This window comes from Globicephala melas, chromosome 4 (genome assembly GCF_963455315.2).
Source record: "Globicephala melas chromosome 4, mGloMel1.2, whole genome shotgun sequence".
NCBI lineage: Eukaryota > Metazoa > Chordata > Mammalia > Artiodactyla > Delphinidae > Globicephala > Globicephala melas.
The window spans coordinates 5645466-5671223 of NC_083317.1; the positions used below are offsets into that span (position 1 = coordinate 5645466).

At 42.0% G+C, this 25758-nt stretch overlaps 1 protein-coding gene across 3 annotated transcripts in view; it reads right to left on the bottom strand.

Annotated features, from left to right (window-relative positions):
- IGSF5 (immunoglobulin superfamily member 5) overlaps nt 1-25758 on the bottom strand; it is a 43280-nt gene that overhangs the window by 5246 nt on the left and 12276 nt on the right. For all 3 annotated transcript variants that reach the window (XM_030835443.3, XM_030835442.3, XM_070045388.1), the window contains 5 exons: nt 21529-21828; nt 10391-10528; nt 7594-7618; nt 4214-4326; nt 2958-3031 (listed from right to left, as the gene is read on the bottom strand). In XM_030835443.3, coding sequence (XP_030691303.1) covers nt 2958-3031; nt 4214-4326; nt 7594-7618; nt 10391-10528; nt 21529-21828 — 650 coding nt within the window. The remainder of the gene's footprint in view (nt 1-2957; nt 3032-4213; nt 4327-7593; nt 7619-10390; nt 10529-21528; nt 21829-25758) is intronic.

Genomic DNA, 25758 nt, shown 5'->3' on the forward strand with positions numbered 1-25758 from the left:
CACACCCCACAGCAGCAAGGACGGCAAAGTGGACAAAATGAGTCACACGGAGACAAGTGGAGAGGAAGGCAGGATGAAAGGACAAAGGACGGGGCTCTGAAGAGCTCTCCTGTCCTGGGCCCTCCAGGGAGCAAAGCTCATTGCACATGGAGAAAGTTTATGAGGAAAGAAAGCACAAATTGCACTGTCCTTGCTCTGTGGCCTAAGGGGTTCCGAGGAAAGTCCGCATGAGCCTGCACAGCAGGGGGCGTGGCCACACAGACCAGGCTGGGCTGCAGACCCGGCCTTGGCAAGTTCTAAAGGAACCTCTGGCTAAGTGTCGCCTGGACCTACTTCTACAAGCTATGGCTTGACCACCTGGTGGCTCTTCAGTGGCCAGATGATGACATGCAGGACTATGTCCTCTTTGGAATAAGGACACAGAAGAGACCTACTGAAGGCCCAGCCCTTTCCTCTACTGACCATCTTGTTCCCTCCCTCCTTTTTTTTTTAATTGAAGTACAGTTGATTTACAATGTCATGTTAGTTTCAGGTGTATAGCAAAGCGATTCAGTTACATATATTGGGTTGGCCCAAAAGTTCGTTCGGGCTCTTCCATAAGATGTTGCAGAAAACCCAAATGAACTTTTTGGCCAGCCCCAATGTATATATATTCAGATTCTTTTCCCTCATAGGTTATTACAAAACATTGAGTAGAGCTCCCTGTGCTATACAGTAGGACCTTGTTGTTTATCTATTTTATATATAGTAGTGTGTACCTGTTAATCCAAAACTCCTAATTTGTCTCTCCTCCCCCTTTCCCCTTTGGGAACCGTAATTTTGTTTTCTGTGTCTGTGGGTCTATTTCTGTTTTGTAAATAAGTTCTTTTGTATCATTTTTTTAGATTCCACACAGAAGTGATATTATATGATATTTGTCTGCTCCCTCCTCCTTTAAGTGCCTCACGGGAAGCATAGCTCACAGTACATCTCACGTTCAGGTTCTTCAAATGGGCATCCAGGACAGAGTGCCTGGGCCCACACCGGCAAGGCACCCTTAGCTTAATGACCAAAGATAGGCCTCTTCATAAATGTGCTTGTCCAAGTTCCCTCGCTTAGAAAAATCCAGCTATTTAAAAACCCTTTGTCAGTTTCTAGCTCAGGCAAAAACAGTTCATCTTCCTTTCATCCTCTTTGTTTCTTAAGGACCCTGGTGCTCTGGCCAAGATGCCCTGCTTCCCTAGTAGCCTTACAAACACTTCAAGAAACACAGATATGTGTGTTACCAGCCCCCAGGGCCCAGCAGCTCAACGGCCACTGTGCTTTTTCCACCAATAGATTATTTAACCGGTTACATGTCTAAGTAGCAGAAACTTCTTAAATTTCTCTCCCTGTATATTTTCAAAACAACACTTCAAGCTTAAGAGCACCCATTCAGAGCTCCAAACGTCATCCTCCATTCCTGTATCCAAATGCATCCGGACTTCCCCTTTCTCCTCATTTATATCAAGGGGAATCAACTGACATGACCCTCTTCTGTATCTCCTCCCCACCTGCCCCATCCTCCACTGCAGACCTGAGCACTGTGGCTTGTCAGGTGGAAAGACACAGAACAGAAAAAGGTAACCACAGAAAGGCCACGGAAGTAAAGATTGGCTTAAGTGTCTTCTTGGAGTGACCATGCTTGGCGCTGGGGAAGAGAGAGCCTCTTCATCAGACTGCATTCCCCACTCAGGTCCAGTCGGGGGGTCTTGACAGGAAACACCCTTCACAGCCCAGCAATTACTCCCTTTCGCCCACCATCTCTTAGTCAAGCCACCAGCCCTTCGAAGGGGAAACGGTTGCATCTCTACAGTCAAGAGATATATGTGCCCAAGAGAGCAGCCTTGATGGGAAGAATTTTATGTCTCTATTTTCCTGCCACCCAGCCTGAGGAAGTAGCTTGAACTCGTACCAGGGGCTCACAATTTGTCACGTAGGCCCATCTGCTTTTGTGAAGACCCCTCATACGTCTTCCCGCCTGGCTACCTTGGTTGCCGCTAATAGCATCATTTCATTCCTCCCGATACATGGCTGAGCAACAATCAAAGCTCCCCTTCCCCCCAAAGGCCTGGGAGGCACACGTCACTGGCAAGCTGTATGTATGGAGCTGAATCCCGACCGCAGAAAGAAATATTACATCCTGGAGCCGCCTGGAAACTCAAGTGAACATCTACGCCAGGAAGGAAAGATGGGGCTTCGAAGGCACACGCTCAGCAGTAGCTCCTCAGGCCAGTAGCAACTCCAAGGCAGAACAAAGCCAAGGCCACCTGATCCAGCAAACTGCCGGAAGCCCAATCTGTGAGTCTGGCTTTCCCAAAAGCTAAATGGGGAAAACACCCACTGGGGACATTATGGCAGAATCGCATCCCAGTACTTCTCCTTTGAAGATGCACAGGCCAGAAAATGGTCCTGGTTATATGCACATTTGTTTAATATGATTTTTGGATATAAAGAATCATATTTTCTGCATATGAACTCTAATTCATTCATGAGTGACAACCAATGCTAACTCAGTGTTGGAAAATGAACGTACGGTATCCTCACGGTTCCTAATGGATGGTTTTCTTTATGTTTAATGTCCCTTGGAAGGAGGTGTCCATCGAAAGTTGCCTAGCAACCAGGAACACCTGCGATCATGCCTCTGCCTGGAGCCCCAGACTCACACATCCATCTGCACGCCCCATACCTCTGTGTGGACGTCTAACTGACACATCAAGATTACCAGCCCCCAACTGAACTTCTGGTCTTTCCCAAAAAAACCCACTACAAAGAGATACTACGTGTCCCAGCCCCATTCCTCCATGCTGGCCCGTTGACTTGGAGGTGAGCAAAGGCCACTTTTGTCCATCATGAATGTAATGTAATCACCTACCATAGGGGAAGGGTTTTTAAGTAGCAAAAAAAAAGTCCAAAAGGGAGAAGAATGTCTGAATCACCTGATACGGTTGCCTACTGACACGTTGTTCTGGAACACTGGATTCAGAGGACTTTGCAGGGAGAGAAGCAGTCTCTGCAACAGCAAAATAATTTTAGAGTCACAAGTGACCAAAACCACACTACCTATTCTACCAATTCCAATCCATAAAGAAATACCTTTGCTTTTAAGTAGTACCCCTGGCATCAATAATCTGTAACCACACACGGTTTTTTTTTTTAAGTTTACTTGAGGTTACATATTTTTAGAACTTTATCTTTCTAATGAAATTAAAAACATAGCAAAAGGACTCAAAATCGATTCCTTTCTTGACAGGTTAGTCTCATCCAGAGACAAGATGAATCCATTGCTATAATGGCTCGTCGAGGGAAATAAACACAGGGGAAAAAAAGGAGCCAGAGAGGTTCAGTTTGGGCCATGATTTTGGTCAAGCTACTTAATTAATCATATAAAATATTAATGAATAAATATTCTATCACAGGAAATTCTGCAAGAGGCTTTGATCAGATTATCAAAGGAAACTGTCTATGCTTTGTGGAATTCTTTTAAATCTGAAGCATACAATTTGGAATGTACATAGGAGACAGCCACGGAAAAATGGAAATTATGGGGTTGCCAAGAATAGAGTCCCAATCTCAGTAACAAAAGTTTTCTAGCCTCTCGGTAAGAATCAATTAACCAAAACTCTATCTCTGGAATTTGTTTTGCCGGCAACTTGTGAGGGCCAGTCTCCCTCCCCAACTGCTAAGGGGTAATTTGTACCATCTCTCTTTCTCTCAACTGCTTTCAAAAGGATCTTGGTTCAGATACTACCCTTGTCCCTCACTAGTGACAGTGGTTTCAGAGACACCCCCCCCCACCTTATGACTGTCAGATTGAAGAGGAAAAGATTTCTTGCTGAATTTCAGACTTAATTGAAGTTTGGGGGCAGTTACCCTCAATGTATTCAAATGCCTCTTCACACACTTTAAGGTAGAAGCATTTTTTTAAAAAGAGAGAAAACACTGAGAAAAAAATTATTTTTAAAAAATTCTTAAGATTTCCACCTCGATTTCTTTTAAACTTTAGACAAATAGGTGGGTTTTGACTGTTATCTTCTCCTAGAATATTTCTAGTTCTGGAATGTCGCTTTCTTCTAAAAATTACTCCCCAAATAATGACCGCCAACCACTAAGGCAGCCGCCTTCAGAAGCCGGTGTTTGATGGGTCAGCCTCTCTCCGGACACTTTCTCTTCCAGATCTTTCCGCTGCACCCACCTGGCCACTGACTTGTGGTCCATGGCTCATCTGAACTGTAGCCATAGTTTTCATTCCCGCTTTTTAATTTTGTCCCAGAAATGTCTTTGTTTGTCTTCATATTTGCAGATTTCCTAGAATTAGACCATTTGAAAAAGCCAAATGTTAATCAGCAATGGACGCTCGTGTCTCACTACTCCACCCAGAGCATTCACACACGATGCACTCACCACAAGGCCGACGCTCAGGCACTGGCCTCTGGAGGGTGGCTAGCAACGGGATGTACCCTCACAGCCACCAGCACGGCCATGTGGATGCCCTGTGTCTCGCACCCTCCTCTTATGGGGAGAAATGGAACTTTATCATGATAGGTCCATAGACTCCAGTCCCCTGGTGGTTGGTACTCAACACTCAGACACCAGTGACCAGATAAAGCAGGGCTGGCCAGCTATGACCCACAGGCCAAATCCAGCTCCCTGTCTGTTTTTTTAAATAAAGTTTTACTGGAACCCGTCTGCTTCCATATTGTCTATGGCTGCTTTCCTGTTACAGCAGCAGAGTTGAGTAGTTGTAACAGAGAGCACGTGGCCCCCAAAACCCCAAAGTTTCACCATCTGGTCCTTGATAGAAGAAGTATGCCTGCCTCTGAAATAAAGCAGAAGTTGGTGCAGCTTCCCAGGGGAAAGAAGTTTGGCAATGGATACCCAAAGATTTTTAAATATTTATGCTTAACCACTAAGAATTGATTATAATAAGCAAGGGAAATACGCAAGGGTATGTGCAAAGATTTATCTGAAAGAATGTTCATTCATGAGCTATTTATACTAGCAAAAGTGCAAACACAGGTGCCCAGCCATAGGTAGGGAACTAGTAAAATAAATGACAATGCATCTCTAAAGTGGAATTCCATGCCACCTGTAAAAGTTATTACAGGTGAGAACTCTCCTACACTGCTGGTAGAAGTGTAAACTGCTACACCTACTTTGAAAATTGTATGGTAACATCATCTAAAGCTGAACACATACCTGTCCTATGACCCAGCTTGCACTAATAGATTATACCCAACAGAATACAAAACAGGAATGAGGACTGGTATACATGTCACCAAAAGACACACACAAGATCGCTTAGTGCAGTAATGTTCGTCACGGTCCCAAATGCCCTTTAAGTGTAAAATGGAAAAATCAACTGCTTATATACCCCTTACTTGGTATTATATAGTAAGAAACCACTGACATCTACATTCAATAATATGATTGATCTCACAGCCTGAAGTTCAAGAAGGCAGACATATCACATGACTTCATTTATATCAAGTTTATACAACTCTAACTTCTGGGGATGTGGGGATAGATGTCAGAAGACATGACCTTTGAGGAAGAGGCAGCAGATGATTTCATGGAGGCCTGAGTAGGGGCTGGGGTCCTGGGGGTGTCCTAGTTCTGCGTCAGCAGTCCAGGTCCACATGCTTTATGAAAATTAATCAAGCTACGTACTCACGATTTGTGTACTTTTCTATAGTTATATTTTAATAAAAAACTTTATTAAGCAAATGAAACAAAAACATTGCAGGCAAGTATTTGTCAACAGAAATAATCTTCAGAATAGTGTCAAGTGAGGAGAGAAAGATATTAAATGATGTTTATTATGATCCAAATTTCACAGAACATATACGTGTGTGTATCTTGGTGAACACACATATGTGTAAATATATACGTACTTAGGTAACAGTTACTTCTGGGCAATAGAATTAGGGGTGATTTTAAAACCATTTTTTATAAACTATCTTTACTTAAAAATTTTTTTCTAAAATAAGTATGCATTGATCCTATAGGAAAAATATATATACGAAATATATATATATATATATATATATATGTTCTTTTAATGCAGTAGAAATCTGTGAGCAGCTAGAGTTAGCACTGTTGACCCAGTGGGAGGGGAAACAGGTACAACACAGGGGCCCCAGTGAGCTGCCCCATTTTTCTTCCCTGGGCCCAATGCACTTGGATCTAAGGGTAAGATCTGCACACGGACAAGAGCTCAGGCCCTGAGCAAGGTAAGCTGGTTCACATTCAGACCCTTCCATTCTCTGGACAGGAGATACTGAGCACATTACTTAACCTCCCTATACCCCTCAGCTTCTTCATCTACCAAATGGAAAAACAGTCTCATAAAATCATTGGGAGAATTCAGGAAGATAACCTCCACCAAGTGTAAAATAGCCTGACACGCATGCTAGGCACTCATGCTAGCTCTTACTGTCGCTACTTGTGTCATGATTATTATTGCCATTGTTATTGCTGTTCTCTACCCACTGCCTTGAATAGCTGTTGATCACTGTACCACGTTTTGAAATCACCTAAGATCCCAGAGAATAGAATTGACATTACACAGTCAATAATGACGAACAGAAGAATTCAGACCGCCACCCTGCTGGTGATAGCAGTTGAGAGAAATTCCAGTATAATTACAGAGGTCAGTTTTCCTTCCTCTCCTCTTGCCCCAAGTCAGGCCCCAAAGGAGGTGCATTTTCAGATTTCTGCTTTGTGGCATCCTCAGAGAAAGCGAACCACGTTATCACCAGGGAGTGACTGGGGTCGAGGGAAAATGGATGGTATCTGTTACATGATGATTACATACATCGTCCTTCACCACACGTAGCCAGAAGATATTTTAAATCACAACATTTCACATATTAAAATTATCTAATAAAATACTGAAAAGTAGATGGGGTTTTAACACTCCCAACAAAATCACCACTGTCTAAAAATCCTTCCCCTGAGTGTATTTATAATTATGTAAATATTGCAGACATTGAAACTGGCTTTAGTAAGTGCTTGACATAGTTACCTTAAAAGTGCTTGCAGTTACTTCTGGACAGCCGTGAGGATGGCAGGAATTTCTCTGTCCCTCCGCCCTGAACAGTGAGCTGTGAACACTCCTAATCTGTCTGCCTGTTCGGTTTCATTGCCTTAGTCACCCAGCTGGTCTCACTGTCTCTACCACCCCAAAAATTCCAGCAGGACCTCTGCCTGGTTCTTTGACATCCTTGAAATGGCCCTCACATCTCTAGCCTTGACTCAAAGCAGGAGGGCCAACAGTCACAGTACAGAGTGTCCTCTTGTGGAAAGAGTTGTGAATGCCAGACACCAACTAAATTCCACTCCACCTTCCTAAGTGAGCAAGTCAAACTTAGGCAGTAGGAACCTACCTATTTTATTCTGCAATTAATTTTGCCCCATGAGTTTGTGATTGGCATATGTGTTTTTCAGAGTTGTCCCTTTTTAGTACCTAATTTTGAGTAACATAATCCTAAAATCCCACAGCTCTGTGTGTCTGTGTTGGTTGGTTTTCATTTGTTTTTTATTTTCAGAAAACTGATGTGATCTCAAACTTACCTTATTTCACTTTGATAGCTAGATTCTGCCAAAAAAAAAAAAAAGAAGAAAATCACATTAGCAAAATCAGGATAGTTATTCTGAAAATAAAATCTCATCAATTTTTCTAGGTCCCCTGATTTTAAATACTCACATTACTGAGTGTTTGTGATCCAATAGATATTAAGCTTCCCAACAGTGAACTATCAAATGACTTCCAAGCTTAAGGAAAGCAGAATTCGCTATTCACTATCATAAATATAAGTATTTGTGATACTTGGGTACCTGAAATATAGTAGGTGCCCAGTAAGTACTTAGTGAGTACTGAATCTAATTTCTGAGGTTATAAAGACTCTACTGTTCACCATAAAGAGATGCTCTGTGTTCCCAGTCTGTGCTGTCAGTCATTCAGTACTTACCTGTTCAAGCACCATGCCAGTGCTATGCAAGGTGTTATTTCATCTAATCGTCACAACAACCCGAGAGGTAGGTGTTAGCATCATCATATTTTTAACAAACTAGATACTATTACAAGAGTATAACCATGTCTTTAACAGATAAGGAATTTCATTGCTTCAGCACTATATTTCTTTTGTTCTGAAATACATTTTCAATCAATATGTACCAATGTTATCAATTCATACAGTTGTGTCCACACCCCAAAAGCTCTCATTAAATTGCTAATGTTTTTCATCAATGGATTCTTGGACTGGAGGGACTCTAGCATTTCACAATGGGGAGTAACACACAGCAGCCCCCATCCACCTGGCACTAAAGCCAGTGTGCTTTGCACTTTAGCCATCCCAAGCTTTATCAAGATCAAAAAAATATTCATTTTCCTTATTTTTTGGATAATGTTCTCACTTATTTGCAGTTCTGACAACATCCGCTGATTCACACTTCAAATTGAACCTCAGAAGCAATCTTATTTGAATTGAAAGGGAGAGATTATCTAGTGTCCCTCTGGTAATAGAGGAATGTCACTAGTGTTCCCGTGAAGCTTCGACCCCAAAGCCTCCAGGCCACGCTGAGTGGGGTCCTCAGCCGTCCTCAGTCAGTCTCCAGCAAACCAGGCAGAGTACTGAGAATTCTCCAGGCACCAACAAAGCAGAGCTTTGTTTTAAAATACTATTTAAAACACTTGCTATTTAATATTTGTAAGCATGGAAATAATTATCATGGGACAATCCAAGTGTTCGCTGGATCCTATACATTTATGTCAAGGTGAAGTGTAGCGGCCATTGTGAATCAACTTTTCAAAGTTAAATGAAGGATAAAATCTAGGACAGATCATGATCATACAAACTTTTATTATGTTAATTTACTTAATTCTCATAACCAATCTATAGGATAAGACTTATCCCCATTTTGTAAATGAGGAAGCTAAGAATCAGAGAATCTCCCTGGTGCACATCCTGTGTGGCCCCAAACCTTCTTACTAGGCTGGCGTGGGACAGACAAAAGCCTGAGAGATGCAGAAGTCCAAATAAATAGAATGTTCTCCAAATATGCCACAATAGCTAATGTCAGAAATAATAATCTGAAGGCAATGAACAATCCTAGTCAGTTCTAAATTAAAATTTAATTTATTCATAGTTTTCATTAAAATCCAGTGGTTTTCTTTTTTTTTTTTTTTGAGTAATGCATCTGTGGCACACAGGGTAACTCCTAGGTAAAAACAAATTCCCATCAAATATGGGTCAACAGGTATTTACTACTTTTCACTTCTGTTTCCTAAAGAATAAAGGTATACCACAGAATTTATTCCCCAAGGACAAACCAAACCCATTCAGGAGCTAAGGCTAGACAATTAGCCTAGTTAAGGCTGGACCATGAACTTCACATGGAATATCTCACTAAGAGAACTATTCTGAGTAAAAGAGTTGGGTAACATGGTGCCTGGCAGACATGCAAAAAGCACTCATCGAGTGACAGTTAGTCTTAATAAAATTAAAAGTGCAATTAAACTGACATGTAGCTAAACATCAAAACTCTAAAATTAAGAAAATTAATTTAATATTCAAATTTAAATATTTAATTTAAATATTCAGTAGGAGTACGTGGAGGTTTTATGAGAGAAAGAAAGACAAAGATGGACACACACACTCAACACTTGGAAAGTCCTGAGCTGTCCATGTGACAAAGTCCCTGTGGTTTCTGAAATCACAAACTAACTCCAGAATAAGCCCACCCCAATGTTGATGAACTCACCCTAATATTAATAGGCTCACCTCTATGTTGGCCTGCCCCCGAAACAAGGCCACTCCTTCATATATCTTGGGGTATCTCAAAAGACTTCATTTAGAAGACATGTGTAACTAGTTTTATTTACTTTATTTGTACTACTTTTGTTAACAGAAGACCATGTTTTTCTTTCTACCACTACACCAATATTCACCTACAAAAGGAGACTCAGAATTCTACAAAAATAGAAAATAATCTTTTGATGTGTTCATATAGGTGGGTATTATTCTAGAAAAAACATAGCATCTAAATGACAGATTGGGACAGCCTTATATCCTTGCCAGTAAACACAAAACTCAAATAGTCAGTGTCTTTGATGAGAAAGGCACTGTCTCTTCACCTTCTCAAAGTGTGAAGATCTGTCTTCCTTGGGCGGTTGACTCAGGCCCCAGAGGAATGTCTTCCTTCCTTGAGAAAGTTCTTTCCCTCTCTATGAATGGCATGCATTTCCTTTCAAGGACTCTAAAAGCCAATATATCTTTTGAAAGAGCTGATGAGCTAATGAACTGCAAATGCTTGTACCAAAAGTTCAAAAATATATATAAACCTGTACGAACAACAACAAAAAAGTTACCTTCTTTCTCTCTCCTGGAGACACAGCAGCAGAATATTATAATCAGAACAATGATCAGGATCAAAAGCAATGACAATGATACTGCAAGTAGAACTATGGCCCAGGCAGGCAATGTTGTACCTGGTTTATCAATACTGTCTATAAGGTAGAAAGGAGAAAAATATATATTTTAGTGATGCTTGCCACTGTCAAGGGTATGTAATCACTGATTCTGCCACACTATAAATTAGATTATGTTTTCCAACCATGTTGTAACTGTTCAATATGCTACAGCCAGATGTCAAAGGCCAAGTTCCCTTCGGTGTGCTTAAATATTCAATGCTCTATGGTATTTTTCATTACAGTGTTTGTTGCTGCCAATAAATACCAGCCTAGTAACACAGTCCAAGCATTCTCTGGTTAACTCCTCTAAAATTCCTGAGAGGTGAATAAGCTGGGCTGGGCCATGACTCCCTGAGGTTGGAACAGTGGTTTCCATGCTCTGACATCCTTTACTTATTCAAGAAATGCTTATTGACTGGATATAAGCCCAGGAGTGGGATTGCTGAATCAAAACTCTAATTTGAAAAGATACACGCACGCTTATGTTCATAGCAGCACTATTTACAATAGCCAAGACGTGGAAGCAACCTAAATGTCCATCAACAGATGAATGGATAAAGAAGATGTGGTACATATACACAATGGAATATTACTCAGCCATAAAAAAGAATGAAATAATGCCATTTGCAGCAACAAGGATCGACCTAGAGATTATCATACTAAGTGAAGTAAGTCAGACAGAGAAAGACAAATATCATATGATATCACTTATATGTGGAATCTAAAAGAATGAAACAAATGAACTTATTTACAAAACGGAAACAGACTCACAGACTTAGAAAACAAACTTATGGTTACCGAAAGGAAAGGGGATGGAGGAGAGATAAACTGGAGTTTGGGATTAGCAGATACAAACCATTACGTACAGAATGGATAAACAACAAGGTCCTACTGTATAGCACAGGGAACTATATATTCAATATCCTGTCATAAACCATAATGGAAAAGAATATAAAAAATAATATATATATATATGTATAACTGAATCACTGTGCTGTACCGCAGAAATTAACACAACATTGTAGATCAACTATACTTCAATAGAATAATTTATTTAAAAAAGAAGTATGTATTGAGCAGCTACTTCTGGACAAGACTGGAAGGATGACCTTGGTTCTCATTTCCATGTCCCCACCCATGGAGAGTCAAAGCCCAGAGGAAATCAGAACAAACTGAGAAAGAGTCACTCCCAAAGGAACCTAGTGCAAGTCTCCACCCCAGTGCTACCCACACCTCACTTGCAATTCGCTTCTCTTCTAGTAATTGCCCCTCACATGGCTCTCTGGGAGCCACCTTCCTTAGTGTCGACTTTGCCTTCTTGTTCTATCCAGTAGTCATGGAGGTGGGAGAGAGGAAGGATCAGGTGGGGCAAGGCAAGCAGAAAAACAAAGGAGCCAGGATATCGCTTGCTGCTTGTTTTGTTCAAATCTGTACAGAGATTAACGGACATATAACTGCAAGTCTCACCTACTCTCACCTGTTTCAAGCTACGGCTCATCACCAACTTATTTTTAGGAATGGAAACGACTGTGACACTTTTGAAGTTCCTTTCATCTTATTTACAGTAACGTGTCTAGTAGTACTTTAACAATGTAAAGGGTTTTTTCCCCCAGACAGTAATTGCAATGATGTGTTTTACAAGTTGTTGATAGCAAAGACATTTTCCTTAAAAAGAGTTTTGCCGTACACTACTTTAACTAGGGTGCTGAAATAGTGATTGTGCAAAATACATTGTACTAATTAAGCAAGCTAGAAGTACTAAGAAAATTTGTGATTATTATGTTAATTTCTGGACCAAATAAAAAAGTGCAGTCAGAAAAAAGGGGGGAGGGAGAGCTGGGGAGAGAAGGAAAGAGAGAAGAAAAGCCATTTTGATTTTTCATAGCCATGTCCTAGCTGTAACTTTCTACTACACATCATATGGTTGTCTAGATTCAAATTTAATTTAATTTAAATTATATACAATTAAATACTCAGCGCCAGTCAGAGTGGCCACATTTCAAGGGCTCAGTTGCCACAGGTGTAGAACCTCAACTTCATCAGGGAGTCCTGTGGGACCACGCCGCCTAGGCATGGGCTGTGGGAACTGCACGCGTGTTCCAGACAGCCCTCATCCAGCATTTCACTTCTTCTACTGAACCACGTTGAAGTCAAACCACATGTACGTTGGTCAGCTTAAATGTGAATTGCTATTCAAGAAAGTCTGTCACTCTACCCTGAGTGCGTGGGTAGCACCTCAGTGTAAATTTGTGCTATTTTATTAGATGCTAGTCATTAGAAAAGTATTAAAACAGCAGACTTCCTATGAAGGAAGATAGGGTTTGCTTTTAAATCAACGGCATTCCCGCACTTTGGAACTAGAGATATAGCTGGAAAATGTCTCTTGGATGTTCTTACTTAGAGTTTTCTTTGAAATCATAGTTTCAAAGTTACATTCTCAGAATAAGTTGCAGGAATGGTTAGAGATGATCAGTAATGTTCTGGTGTCGACATCTGGTTGCTGATTCATGGGCGAGCTAGGATCCTACTGCAGAGTAATCCACAGGCTTATCTCAAAGCAAGTGCTAAGATCCAGGGAACTCTGTGTTTTGAAGAACTATGTAATATAAAAAGATATTTGTCTTTTGCCCTTTGTGCAAGGCTTGTCTGCATTACCTACAATGGTTTTTACATTTCCTTCTTTTTTTTAACATCTCACATTCGACGCCATCTTAAATGTCTACGAAATTGACCACTCTCAGGTCCATTCTTCTTACATTTCTGCTCCTATGTAAATTAGACTTAGTCCCCACAAGGACTGTGTCTTATTTTCCTTATACTCCAAGCACCTGGCACATACTGGACACCTTGAACAAATGAATTGATAGATGGATGGATAGATGGATGGATGGACAGATAAAAGAGGCTGAATTTCCTTCTGACTCTACATGGAGAAATCTGTACACCAGGCAGTCAGCTGCCTCTGAGCCAGACCTAGGACTCACCTTTCTCCCATATTAAGATGCTGAGACAAGAATTACAGGACTTTAGAAAAGTCAGAACTAATGCCATCTATCTCCGCATCAGTCACCATTTTTCTGAGGCGAGCTGGGACTGATAGAGATAAGAAAAGAGTTACCCTCCAAAAAAAATTAAGGGGGAAGGAACAGGATTATACCCTTCCCATGTCCCATACATGCAACTTTAAAACAAGCCAGTCCCTAAATTGGGAGACTGGGATTAACATATACACACTCCTGTATATAAAATAAAGAACAAGAACTTACTGTATAGCACAGGGAACTATACTCAATATTTTGTAATAATCTACATGGGAAAAAGGATCTGAAAAAGAATATATATATACATATATAGGTATATATATAGCTGAATCACTTTGCTGTACGACTGAAAGTAACACAACATGGTAAATCAACTCTACTTCAATTTTTAAAAATAAAAATAAAATAAAATATAGTATATGGTCCAAAAACAACAAAACAAGCCAGACCCTTCACATCCAGAGAGGAATATGGCTCATCCCCTCGCTCCACAGAAGACAGAATCCCAAGCATCTCCTGGAATGTCTATTGTGCACACGGATTCAGAGCCCACCTCCCGTGATGCTGAGTCAGGGGTCTGGAATTGGTACCCCAGGGGATTCTGATGCAGGTGGTTGGCGACCCACAATTTGAGGATCCCCAAATGCAGCCAAAATGTAAGCACCGCCCAAGCAACCTGCCACCTTACAGGGCACCCCTATATTCTCCCTCTCTGATGTGATGATAAAATTATTAAGCCCAGAACTGCATTTAGGATATTCACAATCAGACCACTCTGTGGAAGCTTCCTGACTGACAGAGCCCTTTGGGCTTTGCGTCAGTGGAACCAATCAAATCTCACGGCCACCGTGTCCCTGTGCGCCCTTCGGCCTTGGGCTCACTCATCGGTAACCATTCTCACCCCACCAGGCTGTTCAGAGACTCGAGAGATGGGGGTCAACGTGCAGAACGCTGTGAAGTCCAGCACACGTGTTCAGGATGGCCGTGGTCATTTTAATTCGGTCTGTTGAACTCTTTTACACACTGAAGTTTGCAAATCATAGGAGCTCTCATAGTAAAAGGGAGCCAGCTGGGGTTAAACATTAAGGTCTGGCTCAAGGTCCAAGAGACAGGCTTGAAATTCTTACTGGAAAAAGTCAACACACTGTTGACCTCCTCAGACCCTCTCTGTCAGGGGTGTTTCCTCCGCTGCTGGAGAAAGCTCTCCGCATGCCAGCTTCTGTCATCTGAGCCTTGGCATAACAACTTTCCTCTGATCTTGCACAGAGGCAGCCAGCGATCCCCAGGGAGGGCCTGTTTAAAGGACGGGAGGCCACCTCTCTGGGGTTGGGGACAGAATCAAGAAAGAGAGCGGGTGATGTTGTGCCCTGCCTGCCTCTCGTGTCCCTTAATTCAACCACCAAGTTCAATGAAGTGATGCCTGCACTCGCCTAAAAGCCCCAGGCTCTCAGCAAAATGGCAGCCATAGGGCTCATTCTTCGCTTCCACGGGGCGGGGGGGGGGGGGGGGGTGTCTAATTTCCCATGGAGCTTCCTACCTAAGAAAGACTAAAACTCTCTACTCCAGGGGAGCCCAGAGAAAAGTGTGGGGTGTGCACTGTGAAGAGATGTAATTTAGGATTGGAGCTACACAGAAGAACCTTCCTTACTTTAATAATAACTTTTAATTTATCATAGAGTACTTACATATATGTACACACACGCATATATATCATGGGTACTTTTGTTTAGCATGAGGCTAATTTTTAAATGAGCACCTTTACAGTGGGTTGAAAGAAAAAGAAACAATAGTCATATATTGATAAAGCAAAAATCGTGACGGTGGACAGAAAACAGAATCTTGGAATGATCTCATCCATGACCCAACCCCTTTGTCATGCAGATAAGACACTCAGGATAAGGACTCGATAAAAGGGTCAAGGGCGCTCAGAGCAGGAAAGCCCCAGGGGCTCTCACTCATGTCTTTCTATTCTGCCATGTTGGGTCTCCAATCTGGAAGAATCCTTCTGGGGAAGTTACAGCCCACGTCTTAAAGGAAACAGGGAATCTAGGTGGACACCAAGCCTTACTGAAGGGTGTGGGTGTGATGGTTCAAGGTGAATGGCAGATTTGCAGGCGAGGATAGGTATACTATACCTGAGAACCCACAAATAGTGACTAAGGAAGGTTATCTCCAGGGTCAACACAGCTCGCCTTCCTCCCTACGTTCCTTCACACACTACATGCACGTAAGGGCTGCATGACTGGATTTACTGTGTGGTTTTAATCTCAGCTCCGAGCTTGTCTTTTTCCCATCTGTGAAGACAAGGAAAATAGTATTTCCCAGATGCTCTCACAGGAATGCTCAGAGTTTTAAAAGGGCACATAGAATTTCTCAAAACCAACTGGATGACTACAAAATGTCACCACCAGCGTGGGCAAAGCATGCTCCTGACTAGAAGGGACACAGGAGATCTCTGAATCCATAAAATAAATGATAACCATCGCTCACTCTCCTGTCCTGTGGGCTCTGGGACAGGGACTGTCCTAAGTCCTCTCGGTGTTTTAACCCACTTACTTCTCACAATAACAACTACCCTATAAGGTAGGGATTATTACTATCTCAGTTTCCCAGATGAGAAAACTGAGGCACAGAGAGGTTTTCACTTGCGTAAAGTCACACCGCAAGTAAGTAGGCAAGCTGGGGGTTGAGGCCAGGCTGCCTGGTGTCCAAGACTGTGAATAGTAGCACCTGATGAGGCTGGGTCAGGAGGTGGGGGCTTGGAGAGTTTCCATTTCAGTAACCCCTAATCCTGACTGCTCAGTAATTTGGGAGCGTTTCTTTATTTTTTTTTAATTTTATTTATTTATTTTTTTTTGTGGTACGCGGGCCTCTCCCTGTTGTGGCCTCTCCCGTTGCAGAGCACAGGCTCCGGACGCGCAGGCTCAGCGGCCATGGCTCACGGGCACAGCCACTCCGCGGCATGTGGGATCTTCCCGGACCAGGTCAGGAACCCAGGTCCCCTGCATCGGCAGGTGGACTCTCAACCACTGTGCCACCAGGGAAGCCCTGGGAGCTTTTTTTTTAAATGCCAATTCCCAGACTCCACACAGACCAAGTAAGTCAGAACCTCTGGGGTGGGGCCTGAGAATCAGCAAACGTGTTAAAGCGCCCTTGACAGGCAGCCAAGGAGAGGGAACGTCTGCCCTCTGCTCCACCCCACCTCGTTCTACGGGCAAGAAAATTGAGCCCCGAAGGCCAGTGACTCGCCCAACATCACACAGCTAGTGCCAGAGTTCCCACCAGGACGGTCACTCCCACCACTCTTGTCTGCTCTCGAAATGACCACATCCCACAAAACTCAGATCATACCAGGAATCACCACAGCCTACAAGGTGCTCACGTGTCCGAAAAATATGACTTCACTTTCACAATTCACGGCCTACACACTTGTAAGTATGTAGAGAAAACAATCCAGACGACCAGACAGAGGACTGAGGGACCTTAGCTCATGGTAGGCATGATGGGGGCCTTCACCTTCTAGCTGTATGTACGTCTGGGATGCTTCAAGTCTGTGTTACCTCTATAATGGAGAAAATAGAATTTTCAAAAAAAATTAGCCTGCGACCTTTCAATATGCTTTTCTTTAAAGAATCAGTGTGTGTAATACAACCTTTTGGCTTGAACTCACTAGACTTCCTAAGCTGCCAGTATTATTCTTCTTTCAGGGACTTGAAAGGATTATTCCGGACATGAACACAAATTCCTTGCACTTTCAGGAATGAGTGGCAGGACTGATGCTTTTGTCTGATTCCTGAAGAAGCTTGAACAAGCACAGCCTCGTGCATCTTCAGCTCTTTGTAAACGTGGCTTTGCTTCTACAAGCCAGCTCTCCCAGCCAAGGCAGGAACAAGGCTTTCAGATACTAAAACCTGCATAAAACACACAACAGGCAGCCAGCCACCAGCTGCTCTCGATCTTGATGAATAATTTAGAAACAAATTACCCTTCTCCAAAATGAGTCCAATAAAGTCAGACTCATTGCAACACACCCCTAAGGCTCTCCTCTGTGAAACTGTCGTGACTCCAGCTGCCATAATTAAGGCCACTCACTTCGCTGGTCCCAGGCTAAGAAGAATTCAGCTGAATCAAACCCCATCACGGGAAACCGAATGTCCCTTGCCCTTCCCCTAAAAAGAGAAGCTTTGCAGGCAAGCTAATAACCAAATCCATTTCTGTGAGGCATCATCATAGACCAGAGCTCTTCGCTGCATTATTACCTTGTTAAGGTGTGTGGTTTAAACAAATCCATTCCATTTGGTGCCAATGGAACTTTTTTCAATCTTCCCTTTCAAAGCCTGGACCATACTTTGTCATAGTTAAATTGCTTAAAAGCAAGCTGGGTTGGCTCCTTGGAGAGCTGGCTGATTCCAGGCTGGAACAGGGGAAAGGTGAAGACAGTTCGGAACATCTTACTGAGCCAAGTGGAAGGAGATGTGGGGATATATGTACACATATAGCGGATTCACTTTGTTATACAACAGCAACTAATACACCATTGTAAAGCCATTATGCTCCAATAAAGGTGCTAAAAAAGGAACTAAGAGGGACACATCGGAAGTACAGCAGAGCCAGCTGGAAGGGATTCCCACTGGCCGAATCTGGAGGAATCTGAGCGTCACAATGAGTAACGATGGAAATCAATCATAATGTATTGGATAAAACTGCGTCCATACTAAAACTGTAAAGATTTTTTTGAAAAAATAAGAAAAGGAAGAAAAGAAATGCCTCTTCTTTACAGAACAATGCCAAACTAATAAATATAGAAAAATGATGGAACCAGAAAAATCTCTCTTTTACAACCACTATAGAAATAAGGGATTCAGGCAATGACTTATCCATGAATGCAAATGTTATTATGTGATAGACAGTCAAGAAACAAGATAATCACACTGTACTTGTAGATCGGATATTAATTATAAAGGCCAAAAAGGCACCTTTACAATGGAGAAATCTGGGGGACACCACCTTATCCAAATGATCAAACTTATTACCAATAATAGAGAAAATTGGCATCACATGCCCACATGAAATTACCCATGTCTTGCCAAAAATATTTAACCTCAGTCAAAGTATGTTGGGAAAATTCAGACAAATCCATATTGAAGGGTATCTTGCAAAAATGGTCTGGATCCTTCAAAGATGTTTATATTGGGAAAGACAAAAAGTGGGGGAACCGCTGGACGTTAAAGGAGACAGAAGAAGACCTGACAGCCAAAGGCAACGCATGGCCTTTACCTGGATACTGGTTTGGGGGAAAAAAATCTAGAAAGGACAGTAGGGGAAATTTGAATATGGACTGAATATTGTATAATAGTATTGTATCAATGTTAAATTTCCTGACTGCCAACTACATTGGGGCTATGTAGAATGGCCTTGTTCTTATGATACACATGCTGGGGTATTTAGGGGTAAAATGTCATAAAATCTCCAACTAAATCTCAAATGATAAAGAAAGGAAGAAAGGAAGGAAGGAAGGGAGGAAGGAAGAAGGAAAGAAAGAAAGAAATTTTAAAAGGAGTGAGGGAAGGATGGAGGAAGGAAGGAAGAAAGGAAGGAAAGAAAGGAGGGAGAGAGGAAGGGAAAGAAAAGCTAAGAGAGAAGCAAACATGAGAAAATGTTAACATCTGTTGTATCTAAGTGAAGATACATTGGTATTCATTGTACTATTCTTGCACCAACTTTTCTAAAGGTTTTTTAATTGTCCAAAATAATAAGAAAGCAAGCTAGGTTTGAATTCTAGCTTCATCTTCATATACAGTCTTGGTAGGAAATCAGCTAAAATCCTTTGAATTTAATAAGCTGAAATAAGTTAACCTCGACTTAAAACCAAAGAAAACACAGATTTCTGTGTCCTTTACCCTCAAAGACACTGATATTCACCAGAACCAGGTCAAAGCTCTGGCAGGCTGAGTCCCCATTCCTAATGGCAACAACCAGCTGGTGCCTGTACAGCTGCTCCGTGTTGATGGGGATGCTGTTTGGTTCCCAGCAGGCCCCTGCACTCTGTCTTCTACCTGACATGTGGATTCACTCATGCTTTAATTTCTGTTGTCTGCCTGGTCTCTGGAGACATCTGAGTTGGAGACAAGGGCCAGACATCAGGAGTGCAAGCTTGTGATGGTACTGCAGTGGGGATCAATCCCTGCCGTGCAAAGCTCAGGATGACTGGCGCTAACCACAGCTTAGGCTCTAAATGGCTTTTTACAGGTTCACAGAGACATCATCTCTTATGCGGTGAATTGTCTGTCCCCAAAATTCATTTGTTAAAATACTAACTCCTGGTGCCTCAGAAGGTGACCTTATTTGGAAACAGGGTTGTTGCCGATGGAATTTAGTTCAGATGAGGTCATAGGGTGGCCCCTGATCCAATATGACTGGGGTCCTTATTCAAAAAAGGAAATATGGACACGAGCCACACACACAGGGAGAACATCATGTGAAGATGAAGGCGGAGATCAGGTGATGCAGGGTCTACAAGCCAAGGGACACCAAAGATTGCCAGCCAACCACCAGAAGCTGGGGGAGAAGCTTGGAACAGATGGGTCTTCAGAAGGAACCAACACTGCCCACACCTTGATCTTGGACTCTTAGCCTGCACAGCTGTGAGAGAAACCATGTCTGTTGTTTAAGTCCCCAGTCTGAGGTTACAGCAGCCCCAGGACACTCACAAACCCTCCAGGGCTGCCCCCAGGGGGAGGGCAGAGGGGACGGGTGAGCAGATTCTGGAGACACACTGGCGAGGCCACCTCTGCCATCGACTATCAATGTGGGCAAGTTCCAAACACTGTGTCTCTGTCGCCTCATCTTTACATCAGGAATAACCACCGCATCCACTCATAAGAACGTTGTGTAATTTGGTTAACATTTGAGAACTGCTTAAAACAGCGTCTTTAAAGAGTAGATATATGTACATGTATAACTGGTTCACTTTGCTGTACAGCAGAAACTAACACAACATTTTAAATCAAGTATAGTCCAATAAATTTTTTTTTAAAAATAAAGTGAAACACTGAGTTTGGGGTAAAAAAATGCATCTTTACTTAATAAGAGCTATGTAGTACTGTTTTTTATTTTTATTATTGTTATTATCAATCTTGCTATGGCTGTAACTTTATTCCAAACTTTGGAAGATCTAAGTAGAAGTGTTTTCATAGTGGGAAGAGTTTTGGACCAAGGGAGAAGTTCCTCCTGGCTTTGGGATCCCTTTGTGCCATCAGCATAAGACCTGGAATGGAGTGTAGTCCTTCTCTGGGCCTCCCTTCCTTTCCTCTTTTGTAAAATAAAGGCATGAAACTCAGCCCCCGCCCCTGTGCTTTCTAGTTGGCCCAGGTGGCCTTAGGGGTCAAGCAGGTTCAGAGGCCCCATGAAGGTTTGGTCAGTTTGGTGTTTCCCAAGGACCCTGCAACAGATTTTCTTCAGGATCTAAACTTTAAACTTATGTCATTTTGTGAAGTTAAAAAAAAAAAAAAAAACATAGACCTGGTACTTTGAGATACACTGTGGATTTGCTGGGTAAAAAATTGAGCTCTTCTAATCCCACTAAGATTGGAAGGAATCCTTGAGAACGTGCATGACCTCCTCAGATACTGAAAGAGCTCACTTTCTTGGCCCAGGGGATGGGATCAGACAGGAACAATGAGTGAAAGCTAGAGAAAAACATTGAATTCAAGTATTTACATCTGAACTTGATGCTATTTTATAAGTAGTTGTCAAGATTCTCAATGGTTTACATATGTAAGTAGAAAAGAGAGAAGCGCTTGAAGACGGAGTTTTAAAAGTGAAATTACAAGGTCATGAAGCTGACACAAGTCATTTGTCTCCATTACCATCCCCACCTGAGATCAAGATCACCGTGCGATTCTCCTGGGCATCACTGATTAAGCAGCACAACATACAAAATGTAAAGCATGCAATAATAATCCACTTTGTATAAAGCAAAAAGTCTTCACTTACCCAAGGGAGGCTGAACCACAGTAAGATTTACAGTTACAGACTCGTGGACATGCAGCCGCTTCATCTCAGCCACACACGTCACAGTGCCATTGCCCTGCGGCGTCAGAGCCAGAACGCTCACTGCACTTTGAAGGTCCTCAGGCTCCCGGACGGAGTAATAGCTCGAATGGCTCACCGGAACCCCAATCTCCCAGGAAAGACGTGGGAGTGGGGTCCAGCCCAAGGCGCGGCAAGTCACATTACAAGGCTTATCCTCCATGACTACTAGACTGCCTTCAGGAATGAACAACCGCCCCATAACTAAAGAAGAAAAGAGAAATGTTTGGAAGGAATGATCATGCTTCTCGGTGATAGATGTCTTTAAAATTTTCCTTCAGATCAGGTTTGATCTGTGTATTTAACTTATACCTGTCAGGTTCACAGAAGAAGGGGAGGTGGCTCATGAGAAAACATAGATTCCAGAGAAAATGAATAAATAAAAATCAGGATCCAAGGGAATATAAATTACATGGGAAAGAGAGGGCGGATGTGCCCACCATGGAGGGCTGCACAACGTCTGCAGTGGAGTTGCAAACTTGCCCTGGGCTGCCCTAGGAGCCAAAGTAAAACGGGAAACAACCTTTACATTCTTTTCATCGTAAGGAGAACACATCTCAAAGTTTCATGGGAAGCAAGTCTCTCCTGGCCTTTGGTCAGTCAGATTCATTTTATTTTTGAGTCACATTTTTAAGGATAATTTCCTATGATATTGCCTTAAAATATTTTTCTAGGTACAAATTAAATAAAAATCTAATCTAATCTAATTATAGAAATAACTACCTTAAATTCTGTATCAGAATATATTACTTAGATCAATTATTTTAAAGTTTTTAGTAAAGACACGCTTGCATGTGCCAGGGCTCACACTGTAAATGACCCATCTGAAAATAGCACCTGTATTGCTAATGTTACTAAAATAACCTGAGGATGGGCCCCGGTAAAAACACAGCGTTAGCGAACTACATAGACAGTGAAACATTCAGATTAAAATGCCCTAAAACTCCCTGCCATGTAATATAATGGAAAGAACACTGGACTAAGAATCAAAAGATCTGTTCTCGATATCGGCTTTCCCACAAACTTGCCGTTACCGTGGGTAAGTCACTGAAATGTTCAGGCTCTCTGTTTACTACCTAGTGAACAAGATGATTTAACAAGATCAGTGGTTTTCAAACATTTTGGTTTCAGTAACTTTTATACTCTTAAACACCGCTGAGGACTCCAAAGACCTTTGATTTACGTGGGTTCTATCAATATTTTCCATATTTGAAATAAGAATTAAATATTTGCTTATTCTTTTCAAACATTTGTTTTAAAATAACATGAATAACCTATTACCTGTTAATATGGATTAACATATTTTTATGAAAAATATCTTTATTTTTAACCCCAAATAAATTAGATGACATGTGTTCTATTCATGCAAATCTCTTTAACATCTGGCTGGACTCTCATATCTGCTTCTGCCTTCATTCTGTTGCGATATATTGCCTTCTTTGGAGTATATGAAGAAAATCTGACTTCACACGGATATATGGTTGGAATGGTTAGGAAGTTTTTCAGATAATCATGGATATTCTTTGATACTACTGATACACCAAAACTTGACAAGCAGTGGTTGCCTAACGGTTAGTTACACTGTGGAAACTGAAACCGTATTAAGGCACTTTCATGCCATTACATTAGAATCCATTGCTCCAGATGGCATTTTGAATGGATCTTTTTTACCCTTGCACGATTTTGTATCATTGTACATCAGTCATCTGGAAAACGCCGGTCCACTGAGTTAGGCAGACCTTCCAATGTACAGTGGGAAAATCCCTGTACACTCATGACAGTGAGTGAGAAAGGCAACTAAAATCTTAGTATTACCATGGAAACAGTCATGACCACAGAGACCACCCTGAAAGAATCTAGGGGTTGCCTGGGAGTTTCCAGGCTAGACTGAGCTGGATCAGCTCTGAAAGCTCTTCTTACTCTGAAACGTTAATTTCCAGTTATTCGTTTCTTGAATAATGTCTTGGAGCAAGTAAAGCACCTTAGCTATTTCAAGGATTACTGTAAACGCAGCAGTGAAAAGGGAACAGATTTGTCCCCTCAGACTACAGGATCTTGTGTTTATTCTTTTTAGTTCATTCATTGTTTCATTGATGGAGAGGTTTAAGATGACAGAAACTGGGGGTAGGGGGCTGGTATTGCTTCATTTAGTAACAGTTGATCTTGAACTCAAGGCTTAGTGGACTTCAAAACACAAGAGATCTAGAGTTTGGTGTGTGATTAATTGGTGTATGGGCAAAAATACAGCAATCTGAAGCCTTTCCTTTTTCAGTATTTGTGATCCACCTTTCCCACTGGCGTTCACAAAGGTCATCCAGTGGCATGACAAGCACTTTACACAGGGTGATGGCTAGAATATTCACGTAGATTTTGGATGACTCAACATGGAGTTATATAAGTTCTCTTTCTTTTTCTTGTGGATATATGGGAAGAAAAAAACAAACTTTAGAAAATTCACTTTCAAAATAAACTGGATGCTTCCTCTTTTTTCATGGCTCTTTTCCATTGAAGAGACCCTGTTGCTCAGAGAACTTCTGTTTCTCTAAGAGCAAAGTGCCATTCAGCCCAGTGCAACCAGGGTAAACGGATGGAGTTCTGTCTCGATCTATGGGTTCCTTCCACATGACCTTGAGGAAGACTTTAACTCCCCTAGATTCTTGTTCTTCCATCTGTGTTAAAACCAAAAGCTACAGTAATTACCAACATTTAAAAATGCATGTTAGGGGGGCTTCCCTGGTGGCGCAGTGGTTGAGAATCTGCCCGCCAATGCAGGGGACATGGGTTCAAGCCCTGGTCTGGGAAGATCCCACATGCCGCGGAGCAACTAGGCCCGTGAGCCACAACTACTGAGCCTGCGCGTCTGGAGCCTGTGCTCCGCAACAAGAGAGGCCCACGCACCGCGATGAAGAGTGTCCCCCGCTTGCTGCAACTAGAGAAAGCCCTCAGACAGAAACGAGCACCCAACACAGCCCAAAATTAATTAATTAATTAATTTTTTTTAAATGCATGTTAGGGGTATTCAGACAACTTCATAGTTGCATCTTGGGAAAGATGCTATAAAACCACATGGATTTATGAATCTGATATGCCATAAGCATAGCAATAATAAGTCATGCCTTTAACCCTGTTTCCTTGATCCAGGGGTGCCCTCCTCCCCTCTTTCTTCCCCACTTTGCCTGTTATCTACAGACCTTCAAGGCACATCTCATATGGCACCTGCTCTGTGGAGTCATCCTAGAAGCCTTCACTAAGTCTCTCATCTCCCTTCCCAATTTGAACCTTACCTTGTCTCCCTCTCTTTGCACTTGCCAGCATCTACATTGCACCACTGTTATTCATGCACTTGCATTATCTACTCTTCTTGTAAGATTCTTGAGAGCAGGACTGTGTCTTATTGCATTCACCTTGAGTGCCCCTTAAATGCCTAACACAATGGCATGCTCCTACTGGGAATGCAACAAATAACAGCAAATGACTTTATGGGCATTGCTATGAACCAGGTGCTGTTCTAAAGGCTTTATATAGACCTACTCATTTGATTCCACAACTGCCCTATGATGAGCAAACTAGGACACAAGGTCATTAAGTAACATGTCCAAGGTCACACAGTTAGTCAGTGATAAAGCTGGAACTTGAACCTGGCAGTCAGGCTCCCATCTCTGTGCTATTTACCACTAGACCTCTCTGCCCCACCAGCTTCATTTGCAGTAACTTGAAACAGACAGGGCTTTGGAGTCTTCAAACCATCCCTAGTCATTTTTCCATCCGATCCTCATAGTAAACCTGTGATGTCGGCAGGGGAGCCTTATCCTCACTTTAAAGATAAAGAAATTGAGCCATTTCAGGAGTCACCAAGGAAGGTAACTGATGAAAACAAAACCAGAACTCATATCTTTGGTTCCTTGTCCTGTGTTCTTTCCTTTATACCACAAATTATTAGAATAATAATTTGGTCATGCAAACTAAGTCAATAATCCAGGTACCTTCACAGAATCACTTATTTAGAGAATATCATTGTGCCCCTAATTAAACCACACAAAATTAAAGACACATAAAAGTAAAGATACAACAATTTGACTAAATTAAAAAATGCAAGTAGAAATAAGTAGACATGTAACTCCACCAAACGTTATC